The 16,979-nt window shown below is 36.8% G+C and overlaps 3 protein-coding genes across 5 annotated transcripts in view; 1 reads left to right on the top strand and 2 right to left on the bottom strand.

The window, feature by feature from the left end:
• Nucleotides 1-79, bottom strand: part of GSTCD (glutathione S-transferase C-terminal domain containing) — a 38,594-nt gene extending 38,515 nt beyond the window's left edge. For both annotated transcript variants that reach the window (XR_015697865.1, XM_087724179.1), the window contains exon 1: nucleotides 25-79. The gene's annotated coding sequence lies outside the window, so the exon portion shown is untranslated. The remainder of the gene's footprint in view (nucleotides 1-24) is intronic.
• INTS12 (integrator complex subunit 12) lies at nucleotides 78-11,597 on the top strand. Its single transcript, XM_014062124.2, has 7 exons — nucleotides 78-220; nucleotides 1,827-1,996; nucleotides 2,618-2,758; nucleotides 4,180-4,370; nucleotides 6,733-6,892; nucleotides 8,749-8,901; nucleotides 10,639-11,597. The coding sequence occupies exons 2-7, from the start codon at nucleotides 1,841-1,843 to the stop codon at nucleotides 11,197-11,199; spliced, it is 1,362 nt and encodes a 453-aa protein (XP_013917599.2). The 5' UTR covers nucleotides 78-220; nucleotides 1,827-1,840; the 3' UTR covers nucleotides 11,200-11,597.
• A 4,200-nt stretch (nucleotides 11,598-15,797) lies between these two features.
• ARHGEF38 (Rho guanine nucleotide exchange factor 38) overlaps nucleotides 15,798-16,979 on the bottom strand; it is a 54,732-nt gene continuing 53,550 nt past the window's right edge. For both annotated transcript variants that reach the window (XM_014062112.2, XM_087724177.1), the window contains one exon: nucleotides 15,798-16,024. In XM_014062112.2, the coding sequence (XP_013917587.2) occupies nucleotides 15,839-16,024 (186 nt within the window). In that variant the 3' untranslated portion in view covers nucleotides 15,798-15,838. The remainder of the gene's footprint in view (nucleotides 16,025-16,979) is intronic.

Here is a 16,979-nt window from a genome sequence, read left to right as displayed (position 1 = left end):
GCTCTCCCGCCGGGTATCTCTTACCAAACGGCTTCTCGTCCCACCCAAAGCTCCTCCCCTTCCTCCGCTTTGTCCGGGTTGGAGATCGCCGCTTCCGGTGCCAGGCCGAGGAAAAGCGGCCGACCGGCATCGGAGGGGAGCTTCTCAAAGCGGGAACCTGCCTGGGGCGGCCGGCCGCGATTTTGGCGGGAAAAAAAGAGGGCGGCCTTGTAGTGTTCTCGTAAGTCAGAGCGAAGCGTGAGGCGTTGGGGGCCGTTTAGGGATAGCCGCGGGCGGGGGAAACGGCGCGAACGAACGATCGGCTTCTGCGGTCGCTGCCCCTCCGTTGTTATGAATGAAGATGGTTCATTTTAAAAAAAATGTTGTACCCCTGATGGGTAATGAACTTAGCAAACAGAAAGTCGTGGAAAAATGCCCCTTTTTATGAGAATGACAGGTGTCTGGGGATGGATGGATGGATATAGGTAGGTGGTAGGTAGGTAGGTAGGTAGGTAGGTAGGTAGGTAGGTAGGTAGATAGATAGATAGATAGATAGATAGATAGATAGATAGATAGATAGATAGATAGATAGATAGATAGATAGATAGATAGATAGATGACAGATATATGATAGATCAGACAGACAGACAGACAAATATATAAATATTTCAGAAGATGCTGTTGAAAAGGTACTACACAACCTAAAACCATCTTTATCTCTTGGCCCTGATGGATTAGGTGCCTACTTCTTTAAAAAGCTCTCAACCACCATAGCAGAAGCTCTTAGCATAATCTATGAAATGTCCTTCAGAACCAGCTCCTTGCCTCACTTATGTCTCTAGCCACTGTCATCCCTATCTTCAAAAAGGGTGACCCCAGCCTAGTTGAAAATTACAGACCAATCTCATACATAAAATGTATACGTTTCATGTATTCATAACCGTGTATATACATATATCTGTTGTTTAATTCATGCTTGACGAAATAAATTAAAGAAAGAAAGAAAATAAACCAAAGGTTATTTGGCCTTTGTGAGACAGAACTGTGGTTATTTATGTGGTTTGTTCAGCATCTTGGGTAAATCCAACCCTTTATTATTCAGCATTTCTGGCTTGGCAGAAGGGGAGAATCCAGACCAGTTTTTAAGATGTATTATAGTTAACCAGGCCAGGAATCGGCAAGGGGAAAGATTTTTATTCCCCAAATAGTAGATATTGTTATGAAATGAAAAATGATAAGATTTCTATTATGAAATCTTACGTATGGTGAGATTGGCAAAATGTATAGATATATAAAATAGCTATAATTGTATCAGATTGTAATATTTGACAGACCATGAGCAACCTCGCTTTTCAGAGTTCAGGAGGGAACTGTCAAATTTCTGCCGTTCTGTAATTGAGACTTTTAAAAATCTTAATAAGTATTCAAATTCTGTGGCAGCTCTATCATCACCCCAAAACAGATGTAAGATAAAATGCATTGAAAGTGAAATCTCTATATGGCAAGACCAAGTATATTATGTGCATATTTCACACTGATGAATGTTTTATTCCCTCTGCTGTTGCTAACTCTAGCTTCCAGATGAGCCTTAATTAAGACTATCCTATTTTCTGAAATCAACATTGGGTTTCTTAAATTTATGAAACCAGAAATTGTATCTAAACTGAAGAATGAATTGCTTGCATTACTTTAAGCTGTAAAAAATAAAGTAACGGAAGAAACCTGCTTTTCTTCAAACAAACAACCTGGAATGATTTTACTAATGTAATTGTTTCCAAACCTCTTAAAAATGTGTGAGATCTGAAGACCAATTGCATACTGGAAATTGACTTTTTTTTTCTTTTTAGTTAAAGATTCTACTATGGCTGCTACTGTGAATTTGGAACTTGACCCTGTATTTTTGAAAGCTCTGGGTTTCTTGCATTCAAAGAGCAAAGATTCTGCTGAGAAGTTAAAAGCACTTCTTGATGAATCTTTATCTAGGGGAATTGATTCATGTTATCGTCCACAACAAAAGGTATTTTATTTATGAATAAAAGTATGTGTTGTCTTACATGGCATATATTGTAACAGTAAATGTGACCCATTTTGATTTAGTAGTTAGTTTAGTACTCCCAGACTAGAAACGGGGGACTATCCTAATGCTACTTTAGACAGACACAAAACTAGTTAGATGACTTTGAGTCAGTCATGTACTTTCAGCTGTAGGAAGGAGGAAATGGCAAACCATTCTGAAAATCCTCCAAGAGAACTGCAGAGACTAGTTCAGGAAGTCTCCAGGAATCAATATTGATTCAAAGATGGATAAATAATGTGCCTTGTACTATGCTATGTTTTCTTATCCTACCGACTCTATCCAGAATATACTGTAGCCATGTTAAAAGACCAGGTTTAAGACAAATCATTCGGGGTGGGGTGGGGGGACTATGATAGATTTATTTATTACCTATTTCAGAAGAAGATCTGGTTTACATACCACTTTAATCCATCAAAAAAAAAATAATTTGGCAAGTTCTGTGAACACGGCCATTTTGATTTATTCATATATAGTATATCATCAGCCTTAAGAATCCATGTTTTTATGAGATGTATTTATTAGCTCCAGTTTTACTTTTAATGTAACATGTGCATTTTTCAGGAAGTAGATCAGCCCAAAGTATCCATTCCAAAACCAGTTTCTGTTAAGACCACTCCAAGCCTCCCTACAAGTAACAATAATGGGAAACCCATTGTAGTTGAAAAGGTCAAAAAAGAGGTGGAAAAGAGAATTGTGGATAAGGTAAGTTCCCTTGTTACACTTTGAACATTACATCCATTCCTCATTTAGTAACTGAGTTGTATTCCAGCAATCAGGTTGTAAGCAGAATGGTTTTTAAGTGAACATTAGAGAGAGAGAGAGAGAGAAAATGCTATAAAGATCACTGGTTGCTACCTCCTCATTCATTTAAAGCTCTCTCACACACTTATGCCAGCAGTACACTCACTCTGTTGTTAGGCATCCAAAATTAACTTATTGGCAAGAAAATGATTTTTTATTACTATTGTATTTGCAAATGGTCACTAAATGCAAAATAAAAAGTGGGTGTATTGAGGAAAGAGGTTCTAATAAAGTTAAATATTTTTAAAAATAAAAATATTTTTTCAAGCTTTCAATCAGAAGTTTTCAACCACTTTATAATGCACATTTGTGTGCTGCAAAAAGTCCACAAGAGCACTTCAGTGAGCCAAAATATATAACTGGAAATGCTGTGCACTGAGAATCCTGTTCCATAACATTACCTTGATAGACTCTCTTATTTCATAACCTGGAAGTCCCACCTATGAGATACGTGTATGAGATGAAAGAGGCTGAAAACTGCAGTACTGCTCTAAATACATATTTTTGTTTTGCAAGCTATGTTGTTCCCATATGTTACATAACAATAGTTAATTTATTTCAGAAGTATAGAATGTGCTTTCCTCTGCCAGTCATTTAGTTTTAAAAGGGTGCTCTTCTCCTTGTCTATATGTTATTTTGTTCCTTTTCAATGATCAAGAGAACATCTTACTTTATTCAAACTGTTTATTTAGTCTTCCCTTCCAATTTCACTTTGCTATTTTAACAGCAGACTTTCAACTTTATAGCAGACTAATTAAATTAGCTTGTCTTATGGTGGTTTTTTGATTGGGATAGTGTTTGTATTAATCCTGATGCTAATCTCAGTTCAACTGAATGTTGATTGCTGGTGAAAAGCTGCTGTCGTCTTCTAGCTTTTTGACTATCCCTTTTGAATGATGTGTAGATGTAGCTTATCTCCATGTACCTGTTGATGGCTGATTTGTCAAAGTATCAGGCTTCCCAGAATTCTCTAGTGTTTTTACACATAGTGGCTGTTGCAAGCCTTACATGGTATATTGTAAAATGACTTTATTTTCTGGGGCTACTGGGTCTTTTGGATTCAAAGGTATCTATTATTAGTACCACATACATCTTCAGTTTTCCTTATTGATGAGAAGGGCAGCATATAAATTTAATAAATACAAATAAATAATTGTACCCTTTTGTTCCTTTGTTATCAGCAGCTTCTTTTAGCTTATATAAGATACTTTCTCTGCCCCTAAACACAGATAATTACTTGGGACAAGTATGAGACAGAATGTATTAAATATTTATTTGCTCAGAGTTTACATTTTGTTTGTTATGTGAATATCGTTTGTTAGGTAAAAGTGGAAATCAGTGAAGGAATTGACATTCCTTCAAAAAAACCAAGACTAGAAAAGGCAGAAGCTCATGCCTCATCAATTACAGTGCAGACAAGCAAAGATTTGCCCATGGCAGACCTTTCTAGTTTTGAAGAAACTAGTGCTGATGATTTTGCAATGGAGATGGGTCTGGCTTGTGTTGTTTGCAGGTAAGTTTTTTAAATTTAGTACTTATAGCATATATGAAGACCACAATTAAATATTAATTATAAATTGATTTTTTTGTCTAAATAGAGATCTTGACTCTTAAACAATTCTCATAAGTTGCGAGATCTAAATACTCATACAGCACATTTGTTAGAAGATATTCATATTCCATGTCAGTGAGATTATAAATACATTGCTTACCAAAAGGTAAAGTTTATACATAGAAAGGTTTCTAAATCATAACTTGTATTTAACCTGTCTTCAGGATTTATGACCATTTTAATTGTGTCCACTTGAAAGGCAACTTTAAAAATGGCTTTGAAAGATTTTCTTTATATTCCATTTAATTTTTAAGTTTGTCAAAATTATCCTTTATATTATTTATTTTATTCTCTTCTATTATATTACTGGGAAATAATCATTCTTACTGATTCAATTAATTTTGAAAAAAACTTCAGTTATATTTTGAATCTTAGTTGATGTTCCTAAGACCAATTACTACAGAATCAAAGCTGCTTACTCCTGAGTAAAGTTATGTAGAATCACATACTACGTGGGAGGAATTCTTTTCCTTAATTTGGTTTTTATAGCAGCAAAATGTTCCCCAAACCATCTATACAGTATGCTAACTCTAATTTTCCTATTAAATGTAAAAATCATTTTACCTAGCCTTCTGCAAATAGTTTCCATGGTTATCTATGTACCTGTCCAATGGGGATATATACAAAAGCAATTTAGTAATTAAGTAACCTGATTTGTTATCTAAAAATAATAGCCATTAGGGAAATGGTGTTTTGCTAATCTGGTTAAGGTACATTTCCGTTCATATATAGGATTAATACTGTAACATATATATTTCCAGTATTTAATATATATTATTTTCCTACTCATCTACTACATCCTTATCTGATTATCCTTATTCTTATGATTTAAAGACCTAATTTTTCTTCTGATTTAGTAGGCAATTATAAACTATTTATCTTTATAATTGTTTATGTTTACTGTAAGTTGAAAAAATATGGTTTGGACAATGTCATTGCACAATTTAACATTTAGAATTCCCCATTAAATATATGTTGCAATTGGGATTCATTTCCTTTTTGAATTAATCGGGACTTGGAAGAATGCTCACTTTGATTTTGTTGACATTCAGTCATTGACCATTCTGGCTGAGACTACTGGAACATTTAGAGAGCAACAACTTTTTACACATCTGCTTTAAGTTAAAACCTTTGGCTTACAATTTTGTTGATAATTGTTGATTTTGTTTTGTGTGTATCTAAGATAGAAAGAGAAGAGCATATCTTCTCGCTTATCTACCAGGTACCCTGTCTTGTGCCATATATTCCCTTGAAGCTTTCATATATGCTTAAGAGGAAGAAGCTAAGAGTCACTATCAACTATAAGATAGGTGGCATATAAATGTAATAAATAAAATTCCAAAATAGCATGATAAATTTTGGTAACTATAATGTTGCTTTCATCTGTAAATATTAGATTATATCTGACAGGTAATAAACATTATACCCATTGATAAACGTATGGTAGACCATTGGTTGAAAGAACTTGGCCTAGGCTTGCAGGTTTATTATGTGGAATTAGAAAGCACTAATTTGGCCTCCACTGCTCATCCTATACACACCGGTATCTGTCCATCTTTTTCAGTTTCACACTATTGTGATCTTGAGGCTACTTCTAATTCTCTACAGATAAAGCTACAGAATCAAAGAATCATAGAGCTGGAAGCTTGGAGGTCTTCTAGTTCAACTCTCTGCCCAAGGCAGGAGCTCTTATTGTATCCTGGAAAAATGGCTGTCCAATCTTGAAGACCTCCAGCGATGGAGCACTCACAACTCCAGGAGGCAAGCAGTTCCATTAATAAATTATTCTCACTGTCTGGAAATATCTCCTTAATTCCAGATTGTATCCTTCTTTAATGAGCTTCTACCCATTGCTTCTTGCCCTGCCCTCAGGTTCTTTGGAGAATAAATCAACCTCCTCCTCCCTGCGACAGTTCCTCAAATATCAAGAGACAGCCATTCCATCACATCTAATATTTCTCTTTGTTAGACTAGACATGCCTAGTTCCCTAATTTCCCTTCATATAGTTTAGCCTCTAGACCTCTTATCATACTTGCTGCTTTTCTCTGCACTCTTTCTAGAGTCTCAGCATCTTTTTTGTACTTGGCAACCAGAATTGGTTGCAGTATTCCTAGTGTGGTCTCACTAGTGCAGTATAGAGCAATACTCTCACTTTTTTGTAATCTTGATGCTATCCCTCTATACAGACAAAATTGTAAAAATATGATGTTTCAAGACATCGTTTGAAGAAATGATGTTTAATTGACTACTTGTGTTTTATAGACAAATAACAGTAACTTCTGGAAATCCATTAGTGGAATGCCAGGAATGTCATAATCTCTATCACCAAGACTGCCACAAACCTCAAGTGACAGACAAGGAAATGAATGATCCACGGGTTGTGTGGTATTGTGCCCGATGTACCAGGCAACTTAAAAAAATGGTAAGATTTTTTTTGTATATCTGTGAGGAAATATTAATTTACTGTATTTTTTGAAGTATAAGACTCACCAGAGTATAAGACGCACCAAGGTTTTGAAGAGGCAATTCTTTTTTAAAAATTAGGTAGATAGATAGAGGGATGGGGGAGCTTGCAGAGTGCTCCTAGGAGGGTGGGGGCGGGGCAAAAACGAGCAAAAACGGCCCTTTTTTGCAAAAACAGGCCCATTTTTTGTCAAAAATGTTGCATGCATAGCCTTATGGAGGCTTATAGAGTGCTGCTGGGGAGGGGGGGCAAAAGCAGTCTGTTTTTTGCTTATTTCTCTCTTCCCCAGCCCCCAGGAGCTCTCTGAAAGCCTCCATAAGGCTATGCACAACCATTTTGGTGAAGGGGCGGGGCTTCAGGAGGCAAAAAGTGCTGTATTCAATGTATAAGACGCACCCAGATTTTCAGCCTTTTTTGAGGAAAAAAGGTGCGTCATATACTCTGAAAAATATGGTAACCATTTAAGGAAGTGATTCCTTAATTGACTAGAAAATGAAGATTAGAAAGAAGAAGAGTTTGCTTTAATGAATTAGGCTGATAGCTATAGGATTCTTTTTTCCTAATGTTTATTATAAAATTAAACAATATCCTTAAAATGTTTTGAATTATGCTGTTGTGTTTTTAAGCTGCTGTTGTTTTGATTTTAATAGTTTAATGCCACCTTTACAAAAATAGTCACAGCAATAATATTTTTTTAAAAAATAATTAAAGTGATAATTACACTGGAAAAAATAATTCAGCTGAAAAAGTTTATGCTAAATCCGATTCACCAGCCCATGTTCTTAAAACCAGTAATGATGATGATTTCATAAACTACTTTAATAAAAGACTGATTTTTATTAGATCAGATTAAGAATATTTAAATCTCATAACAAATGAAATACTTTCCTATATTGATTTTCCTGAAAATTCTTTATTTTCATATGTTATTGTTGTTCACATGTATTCTATTTATATTGCTAAAATTGAGATATAAGGAGAACCATTTTATTATTAGTGAAAATACAGAGTATTTTTTGAAAAAAATCAAAATTTTATGAGAAAATGTTTCAAAGGAGAGATGAACTCTTGTATCTTCATTTGTTTGTCTAACAAGGTCTAGCTTTTTTAAAATATAAAATAATTTCCCCTGTCCTCTCACCATCATATTCTACCAGCTAATAAACTACTGTTAAATTATGTAAATTTTTCAAGGTCTCAAGTAAGATGTCTTTGGAATTAATAGTTTAAAAACTAGGTATACTGTAGGTTCATATTCCATTTTGTCAAATCAATTGATAAAATTTTATTAAATTTTAAATATTTATTTCCATATATGTAAATTTAAATATGTACATTAGATATATAAATTAGCAGCTGCCTAGTTGTATGAAACAAATGAAATATGTTAATGAATAAATATTGTAATAAATAGTTGTTATAGTAATATAACAATTATTGGTTAAGGCATTAGGCAACATTTCTAGTCCCACTTAAATGCTGGCTGAATGATTTTGGGCCAGTCATTCTTTCTCTGCCCACATCAGACGGGCAACCAGCTGTTTGGTCAATTCCAAGTCCAGTCACAACAAATGGATCAACATTTAATACCAAAAAATAATAATAATGGACCTTGCACTTTGTGGGAAATTCTCAAAAAAAAAAGTAGTAATTCATTAGGTTGTTATATAAGATCTCCTGCCTACCTCTTAAGTTCCTTTATTGTGATTTCCCAATGTTACTTACCAGAATGTTCAGTAGATAGTAGTGTTAAAGCAGAAAGCTATTTTTTATTTTAATATTTTTTTCTTATCTACAAAATGTAATTTACACAGGCTCAGAAAACACAGAAGCCTTCCCAGAAGCCAGCTCCTGCTGTAGTGTCAGTAGCTCCAGCTGTGAAAGATCCACTAATAAAGAAACCAGAAATTAAGCTAAAATTGGAGACTACACCAGCTTTTCTAGCATTTAAGAGGACAGAGGTCAAGGTACTGTGCAGAGTGTACTGTGAAATATTGATAGATTGATTGAATGTATGTGTGTTTTTAGTTTAATTTTGTTTTGTTTTTCTAATGAGGAGTGTTTTGTTTTGGTAATGTTCCTAACCTCCACTCTCACTTAGAATTCCACATTAAATATTTTTATCCTTAATTTTGTTCCATTTTGTTACTGATTTTGAATAAATAACATAATTTAAGTAACATTAGCAGTAAAATTACATTTAATAAGATTTTGTATTTCAATTTAAAAACAGAATGCTGCAGGTTATTTTCAGAAATACCTATATTTATTTCTAGGTTTAGATAGGATATAATAGTAATGTTATCTCTGTAAGATTGCAATTGTTCTTTCTTTGCATTCAGCTTAAAGAAAGCTACTGTAGTAGGATGTTTATTTATAGGGGAAATCACATTTTTACACCTAAAAGTTGGATAAAGTAAAATAGGTTTTAACAAAAATGTTAAAATATTATGATTCTCTTTTAGTGCAGTATTAGTTACAGATGAAGGAAAGCAAAGATTACAAAAGGAAATAACCAACAAAGTTTGTGCTAAAGTTACAAGTCGTTCTTGATTTAAGACCTTTTAATGACTGTTTGAAGTTATGACAGCCTTTGAAAAAGTGATTTACGGCCTATCCTTCAAATTCCAACCATAGCACCACCCCTATGAGACAAGCAAAGTCAAATGGAGGAACTGGATTTGTTTAATAACCACATGATTCACTTAATGACAATGAAAAATCAGATCCAGTTGCGATAACTCAGTTAATGACTGTATCACTTAGCTACTGAAATTCCACTCCCAGTTGTGATTGTAAATCAAGGATTTGCCTCTGTATTTGCCTCTGCTATTGCAATTTAGAAAGCTTCTAGACAAATTCCAGGGCCATGGTAGTTAAGTTTCTTGAAAGTTTGGAAATATCACTGGCCTTGACTACCAGCCACAAAAAATACAGAACCAAAATTAATGTGTGTTACTTTAGGTGGGAAAAAAAAGGATAGTATTTTAAACCAATCAATATGCAGGACGTATGGTTGAATTTTGTAGGAGTTCTTTTATATTTGTAATAGATAAGAAAATTCTGAATCAGTTTGGCAGGATTCTGCCCTTCTCATCAAAATTAAAAAGCGCAATCCATCTTTTCATCCTGTGTCATTTAGAAAACGCTTCATGCAGTCCTAACAATTTTAATGAGACTTGTACAGCACCATTTGTGGTTGACTGTATCAAACAATTGGAGATAACTGTGATGGAACCCTATACATGTACTACGGAAACCTATGTACTATGGTAACTTATACATGTACTATTAATGTGCCCTATTACATCTAAATGCTTAAAGCACTGCTAATTTTGTCCTAATAACTAAAAATTATATTCCTTAGATCCACCATTTTTCATATTAAAAATAATTTTTGATTTATAAAAAGGTATGGATCCAGCAAGTTTTCTTACTTGAATAATTCTGAGATTTTTGGCATATAAAGATGGATCATTGAGCTACTGTATATTGTACATACAAGAAAAAAGTTGAAGCTATGGTTATGGTTGGCCTGGAACATTGCAAAGCTTCTTTTTGTATTCTGAGACAGAATAAATATAAGAGTCCACTGAGGTTTTCATCTAATAATGATAGGAAGGTAAATGCTTGGCCCTTTTGCTTTGCATGCTTATCTCTGCTGAATTGCATGTAAGGTAACACTTGTTTCTGTCTGATTTTAGACTTCGGCAACAATGTCAGGGAACTCAACCACCACCAGCGTTTCCTCCTCCTCAAACAGTGGCCTTACAGGATGGGCAGCTTTTGCAAAGACATCTTCTGCAGGCCCGTCAACAGCTAAGATGGGGTCTGCCACCCAGAGTACCAGTGGCAAGCCTGTCACTGGCTCAAACAATCAGAAACCCACTGGTTTGTCAGGGCTGGCTACAACCAAAGGAGTAGGGTCAAAGATAACATCTGCCGGTAGCACAAACCCTAGCCAGTTGAAGCCATTACCACCTCTGACATTGGGGAAAGTTGGTCTCTCTCGGTCTGTGAGCAGTGACAACGTAAGCAAAATAGGCCTTCCTAATGCAGGCAGTTCAACCCCAGGCAACAGCCAAACTATTGGTGGAAATGGCAGCAGTGTGGCAGCAGGGAGCAGTGCTAGCAAATCAAGTACAGAATCGGGCAATCAGTCCCCATCGCTGAAAGGTCCAACTTCACAAGAATCACAGCTTAATGCTATGAAGAGGTTACAGATGGTCAAAAAGAAAGCAGCTCAGAAGAAGCTCAAAAAATAACAGGCCTATTTTTAAAACAATAGATAATGATATCATTAGTTCTAGTCTGCAAAGTGCAAACATGTTGTTCAACTCTACCAGATAACAGTAAAATCAATGATCTACAAATTACTGTTGTGTTTTCATTTGGCATCCTTGTGTGTATTCACAAGAATTAATATATTAGTAAAAAGTCCTTTTAGTTAGCTGCCTTATTCGTACCTTTCTCATTAAATTAGAGCTACAAAAATCCAGATTACTACTAGATGGTAGTAATTAGAGTTCGTAGTCTATGAACCATAGTTCTAATTAAATACAGTTATTAAATACAATTTAACAATATTTGTTCTTTTAAAATATATTTGATGCTTTACTCTTCTCCAAATATAAACCTAAAAACCATTATGAATTCTAAGAAATTTGTATATTTGTATATGTTGCCGGGGGGGGGGGGGCATCCTTTACAATGGTGATACATTCAGCCCTATTTGCCATTTCTAGTGGAATAAACAAGGTTGTGTGTCAGTCCCAGTCCTACTCAATCTGTTCTTCATTTGATGTTGTCACTTGCTGTCCAGGTTCTGAAGGAGGGAATGTATGTATATCAGGTACGAGTTGCAAAACTCTCTTTGACCTACGCCACTTGAATGCAAACAGTGACTCCATAGAGTCATTCAAGGAACCCTCTTTACTGATGATTGTACACTCCTGTTGCACAAGGACAGTGAACCTGAACAAATTCTCAGATGCTGTTTTGGCCTAATTATCAGCCTGAGAAACACTGAAATACTTATCAGCCTATGCCAAATCCCAAGACCATAGAATCACTGTTGATAACACCTAGCTGACAAATGTAAACAGCTTCAAATATATTTTGGAAGCATCATCTCGAGTGAAGGGTCTTTGGACAAAGAAATTGAAGTCAGGATCAGCAGAGCAAGCCAAGCACTAGGGTGGCGGATACCAGAGTGCTCCATCAACACAACATCCATCTCTCCAGAAAGCTGGCATTTCACATGTGTGCTCATCCTCAACATTTGCTGGCTAAGACCATGTCTTATTTTACATTTTATAGCCTATCTTTTAAGTTACACATCTTTCCAAAGAATATCTCACATATATGCTGTATATGCAATCTCTTAATACCAAAATCTTGTCTCCCTTTTCTTTTGTGCTCTATAGAAGTCAGGTAAGCTGATGTTTTCAATCTATTTGAAATTTAAGCTTTAGCCAGCATTACCAATTGTAATTTTGGAAACTTATCCAAAATAGTTTACCAACTCTTGGTATTATGATACAAAATTTCACTTTACACTATTTTTAGCCACTTGCACAACTCGGGTACTTCTGGAAGGCAGATCCATGTTAATAATTTTATATGTAAAATATGTAAAATATCTTCAAGGAAGTGATTCTATTCATAAAAATAAAAGATTGGTCAAGGTAGGAGTACCCAATTTGGAGGCTACTTCACTCAACTGCATCAGTTGCAATAAGTGACAAAGCAGAAGTAAAGCAATATCTTCTTCTGGCTTTCTTGCTGTTTCTTCATAGAAAGACAGGAAACATTTAGAACTTTGGAGTGATGTTTATGGTAAAAGAAAAGTCAGTGCTGCAAGCATTTTATTATGATAGTCACAAAATTGAAAAAAAAAGCTTATGGACCATATAAATAAGGTATCGATGTCTGTAGGTCTGAAAAATCAGAGAAAACAATAGAAAGATCAATTATTTGTGGAGTATTTGCCACCTTATATGAGGGATCACTGAAAAAAGGTTTATTGCTGAAGCTCTCAACCTAGCAATGAAATATAAAGGAATGAATGAATATATATCCCAGTTCAATGTTGCAAGAACCAATCTGATTCAGTAATTGGGACCAGAGATTTAGTTTTCCAAGCTTTCAGCCTCGTGTTGGAGGCCGAGACTGATTCTAAAGACCATTTGTAAACTATCCTTAGAGGATTGATCCTAGAGACTGTTTATAAATAGCTTCTTGAACTTACTGACATATACTTCATTAGTTCTAGATACACAGGAAATAACAATAGATTTAGTGATTTCTGTCTTTTTATTTTTTAAATGATTTGGAAATTGCTAGGAGGATATCATCATGAATCAAGGCAAATATATGTGACCGTGCTGTCCCGCTCACTCACTCACACGTAGCTGGTTTAGTTAGTTTATTAATATTCCCCAGCAATTCCCATTATCAAAAACTCAGAACTGTCACAGTTAGATCCAGCCACAAGCAGACCAATTGTGATGCCTGCCTCACTTTCGCCATGGAGCAATGGCCAAAGAGTATACAAGGCACTTGGAAGTTTCTCAATCATCGTAACCAGGCAAATTTAAATACACAACAAAAGAGGTTACAAGGCAGGGAAAGTTGACAGTTTCCAAGGCCAAGTCAAGGCATGGTGTCAAACCAAAGTGAGGCAGGCATCACAATGACCGCAAAACACACAGCTAGGAAACAAACATTCCCAGCATCGCCTGTGCAGTGCATCTAGCTGATCTTTCTGCTCCTGCCTTTTCTGTGCCCTATGTGTCCTTGGATCAGGTCCAGAAGGCATTTCCTCTTCCTCATCACTGACCAGCTGCAGCTGCATGCTTTCCCCACCTGGAGGAAGCCTCAGGATTGTTCTGTTGCAGCTGTGCTTCAGCCAAATCCCTCACAGACAACTGCTCAGAGCCATCAATCAACTCAGCTCCTGGCGTGCCAGGAATGGTTCATCCTCCCCCAAGCGGACATCTAGAGAGGTATTTGGGAAAGCATCTGGGGGAGTCATCACGGTGTCCCAGGATAATGTTGCAGGAGCCAAGCTGAGTCGGTCACCAGAACCAGAAGTTTTGTCTTCTGATGTTTTGGACTCATGCTGGAGCCCAACCTCAGGGAACTTCTCTTTGACAGTCCGAAGGCTCAGAAAAAAAACCTCTGGTCCTGGTGACTGACCCAATCATTTATGATATCTGGATATCATTTATGTGTATATTCTATTAATTCAGGAGTGCACATAAATTTTGCTTTTCAAATAACCTCATGGTTTGGGGCATACAATATTATATTAATTCAGACATCTGGTTTAAAGAGAATACTGAGATTTCATTCTAATGACTGCCTTGATCCGGTGCTCCAGAACTTTGGTTCCCGGAGCATGTAAGTTTGCTTCTATCCTGTTACTTGCTCTTGTCCTCTGTGCATTGCAGAATATGTAAACACAGTATAATCCTATATAGATGCTTCATTGGAAGCGAGCACTGCTAAATACAGTGGGATTTATCCAGTGGTGGGTTCCGGATCCTGTTCCAACTGGTACGGCCCGGTGTTGTCCACATGGACGTGTGTGGCGTACGCATGCGTCGTACCTGCCTGCGACGCCACTGCGATACTCCAGCTGCTCGGCAGAGCATCATGCAGGCACCATATGTGCCATGCGCATGCGCGGAAGCACCAAAGGCTTAAATGACAGGTAAGGAGCTTGGGCGGGTGGGTGGGCCCTCTGGAGCACGGTACCGGAACGGTGTCGGGTGCTCTGGGCAGGCTCCGGTACGCCGGTACCAGGGCGTACCGCCTGCAACCCACCACTGGATTTATCCTTAAAAAACAGTTCTGAAACAAGAAATGGCTCCCATTAGAATTGGTAGAGCATAATTCCTGGTGAGTGTATACCAAACTGCATTTATCTCTCCACTGAGGCTAACCGCTGTCACTTAAAATACGTTTCAGGAAGCATTTTCATCAGAATTACAGTTCTGAGATTTCAGTTCTTAATCTGAGATTAAGAACTAATATTCTATTGAAAGATAGAATATGCAAAAAGTGCATTCAGCTCTTGAAATCTTTATAAGCTTGGATCTAGACATGTCTTACATAACCAAAAAGGCACTTCCATGTGCAAGTAATCTCCAGTTAATTTTCTCAACTCCTCTGTACCACTTCAGTTCCTTATTCCTGAGTCTAAACTGTTTTTAAGAGTATTTAGAAACCTGAGAACATTCTTGGACCATATAGGGTTCTCATTGCCCATCCTTGATTCATTCATAAATCTACAAAAGTCAAACTCTGAATTTTATAGCTGGCATAGTTGGATTACTTGTATTAGGCTTTTGCAACCAAGATCAACAAGACATGTTGTGGCCCCCAAAGGACCAACTAGATTATTATGTCATGAGATCTTTGTCGTGTAGAGCAGCGATCCCTTTGAACCTTTGCGGCTTGGGGGGGGGAAAGGAAACTGGGTCACACAAGCAGTGGCCTAACATGCACACACAGCTCAACTTACATGAGCAATGTGCTGGCACACAGGTGCACATGCACAACTCTACTTGCACAATTGAGCGTTCGCAAGGCTCGGTTTCAAATAGACCATGGCCCGGAGGTTGGGGACCCCTGGTTCAGCAGATTAGTTCAATATCATTAAATGTCTCAGAAATCTGTGGAAGGCGTTACAAGAGTTCTTGTTCAGTCCAGTGTGACAAAAGTTTAAAAGCGAGTATACGCATTCTATCAAAAACTCTTCTTCACAAGTACTTCAATTCCGGTTTTTAGAAGCTCTTAGCTTATTGCATTTTTTAAGGCACAGAAATTCACGGGTGAAAATATCGCAATAAAAGTCTTCTGGCTTTCTGAATTTATTCCGTAAACTAAATCTGGTATTTACGTGTATGTCATCTTCCCAAGATAATTAGCTGGTACGTATCCTTTTTGTCCTTCGGCTTCAGCTAACCACCATTCTTTATTGCCACTCAGGTCCGAAAAACAAAGGATTTGAACTCGCTGATATTCGTGAAGACTGAGTTCCTGCTTACTCCTTGCTTGAAATGCATGAACAGCATAGAAAGTCTAAGAGATAGGAAACATAAGAGAGAGAGAGAGAGGGAGGGAGAAAGAGAGAGAGAGAGAGAGAAAGAGAGAGAGAATTAATGAATGTTCAATCGACCAAATCAGCTCAGCTAATGAAGCATCTTGCTTGCTTCATTACATATCTGGCATCAGATTTGGAATAATGTTTTTGTGTAATGTCACTAATATTAGGCCCAAAATCCCTCAATTTATAAACTGTATTCTTATTCCCAATGAGATAAGTTTGAAGCCATAAAACAGTGGCATATTAAAGTTACCTCCTGGGTCTTTGAATGTTTTTCTTGATTATCACTGAAAACCCTAAAATATGACATGCTCTAACTTAAAATAATTTTGCAGCAGTATAGTATCCGCTCCAGATTTGGGGAAAAAACAAGACCTAGACCACATGTTTTAAGACCACATGCACAGAGTGGAACCCACCCCACTGTATATCGAGGGGGGCTGTGTGGAGAGGGTTCCCTCTTTTAAATTCTTGGGAGTGCTTATTAGTCAAGTTCTCATGTAGAAAGCCAATACATCCCTGGTGATTGGCAAGGCCCAACAGAGACTTCATTTCCTTAGAGTCCTGCAAAAAAAATCAGGTGAAACAATGGCAGATGACCTCTTTTTATCGGTCCACCATAGAAAATGTCCTCACATATTGCATTATACGTATGGTACGCTGGTTTAACTGCTGCGGGCAGGAAGGCATTACAGAGTGATCAATTCGGCACAAGAAACCATTGGTTGGCCTCTAATACCACTGGATGACATCGCCAGATCTCGCTGCTTTACCAGAGTAAGGAAGATACTCAGAGATTATTCATACCCTGGTCAGTGTCTCTTTGCACTTCTACTATCGGGCAGAAGACAAGCATACCCAGCCGAACAAATAGGTTTAAAAATAGTTTCTATCCTTGGGCTGTCAGATTCTTAAACACAACCACAATCA

This window comes from Thamnophis sirtalis, unplaced genomic scaffold (assembly GCF_051295495.1).
Source record: "Thamnophis sirtalis isolate CommonGarterSnake01/CBP01778 unplaced genomic scaffold, rThaSir2_p1.2 scaffold_10, whole genome shotgun sequence".
NCBI classification, from domain to species: Eukaryota; Metazoa; Chordata; class Lepidosauria; order Squamata; family Natricidae; genus Thamnophis; species Thamnophis sirtalis.
The sequence above is the reverse complement of the archived record's forward strand: the minus strand, read 5'-3'. Positions and strand labels throughout refer to the sequence as shown.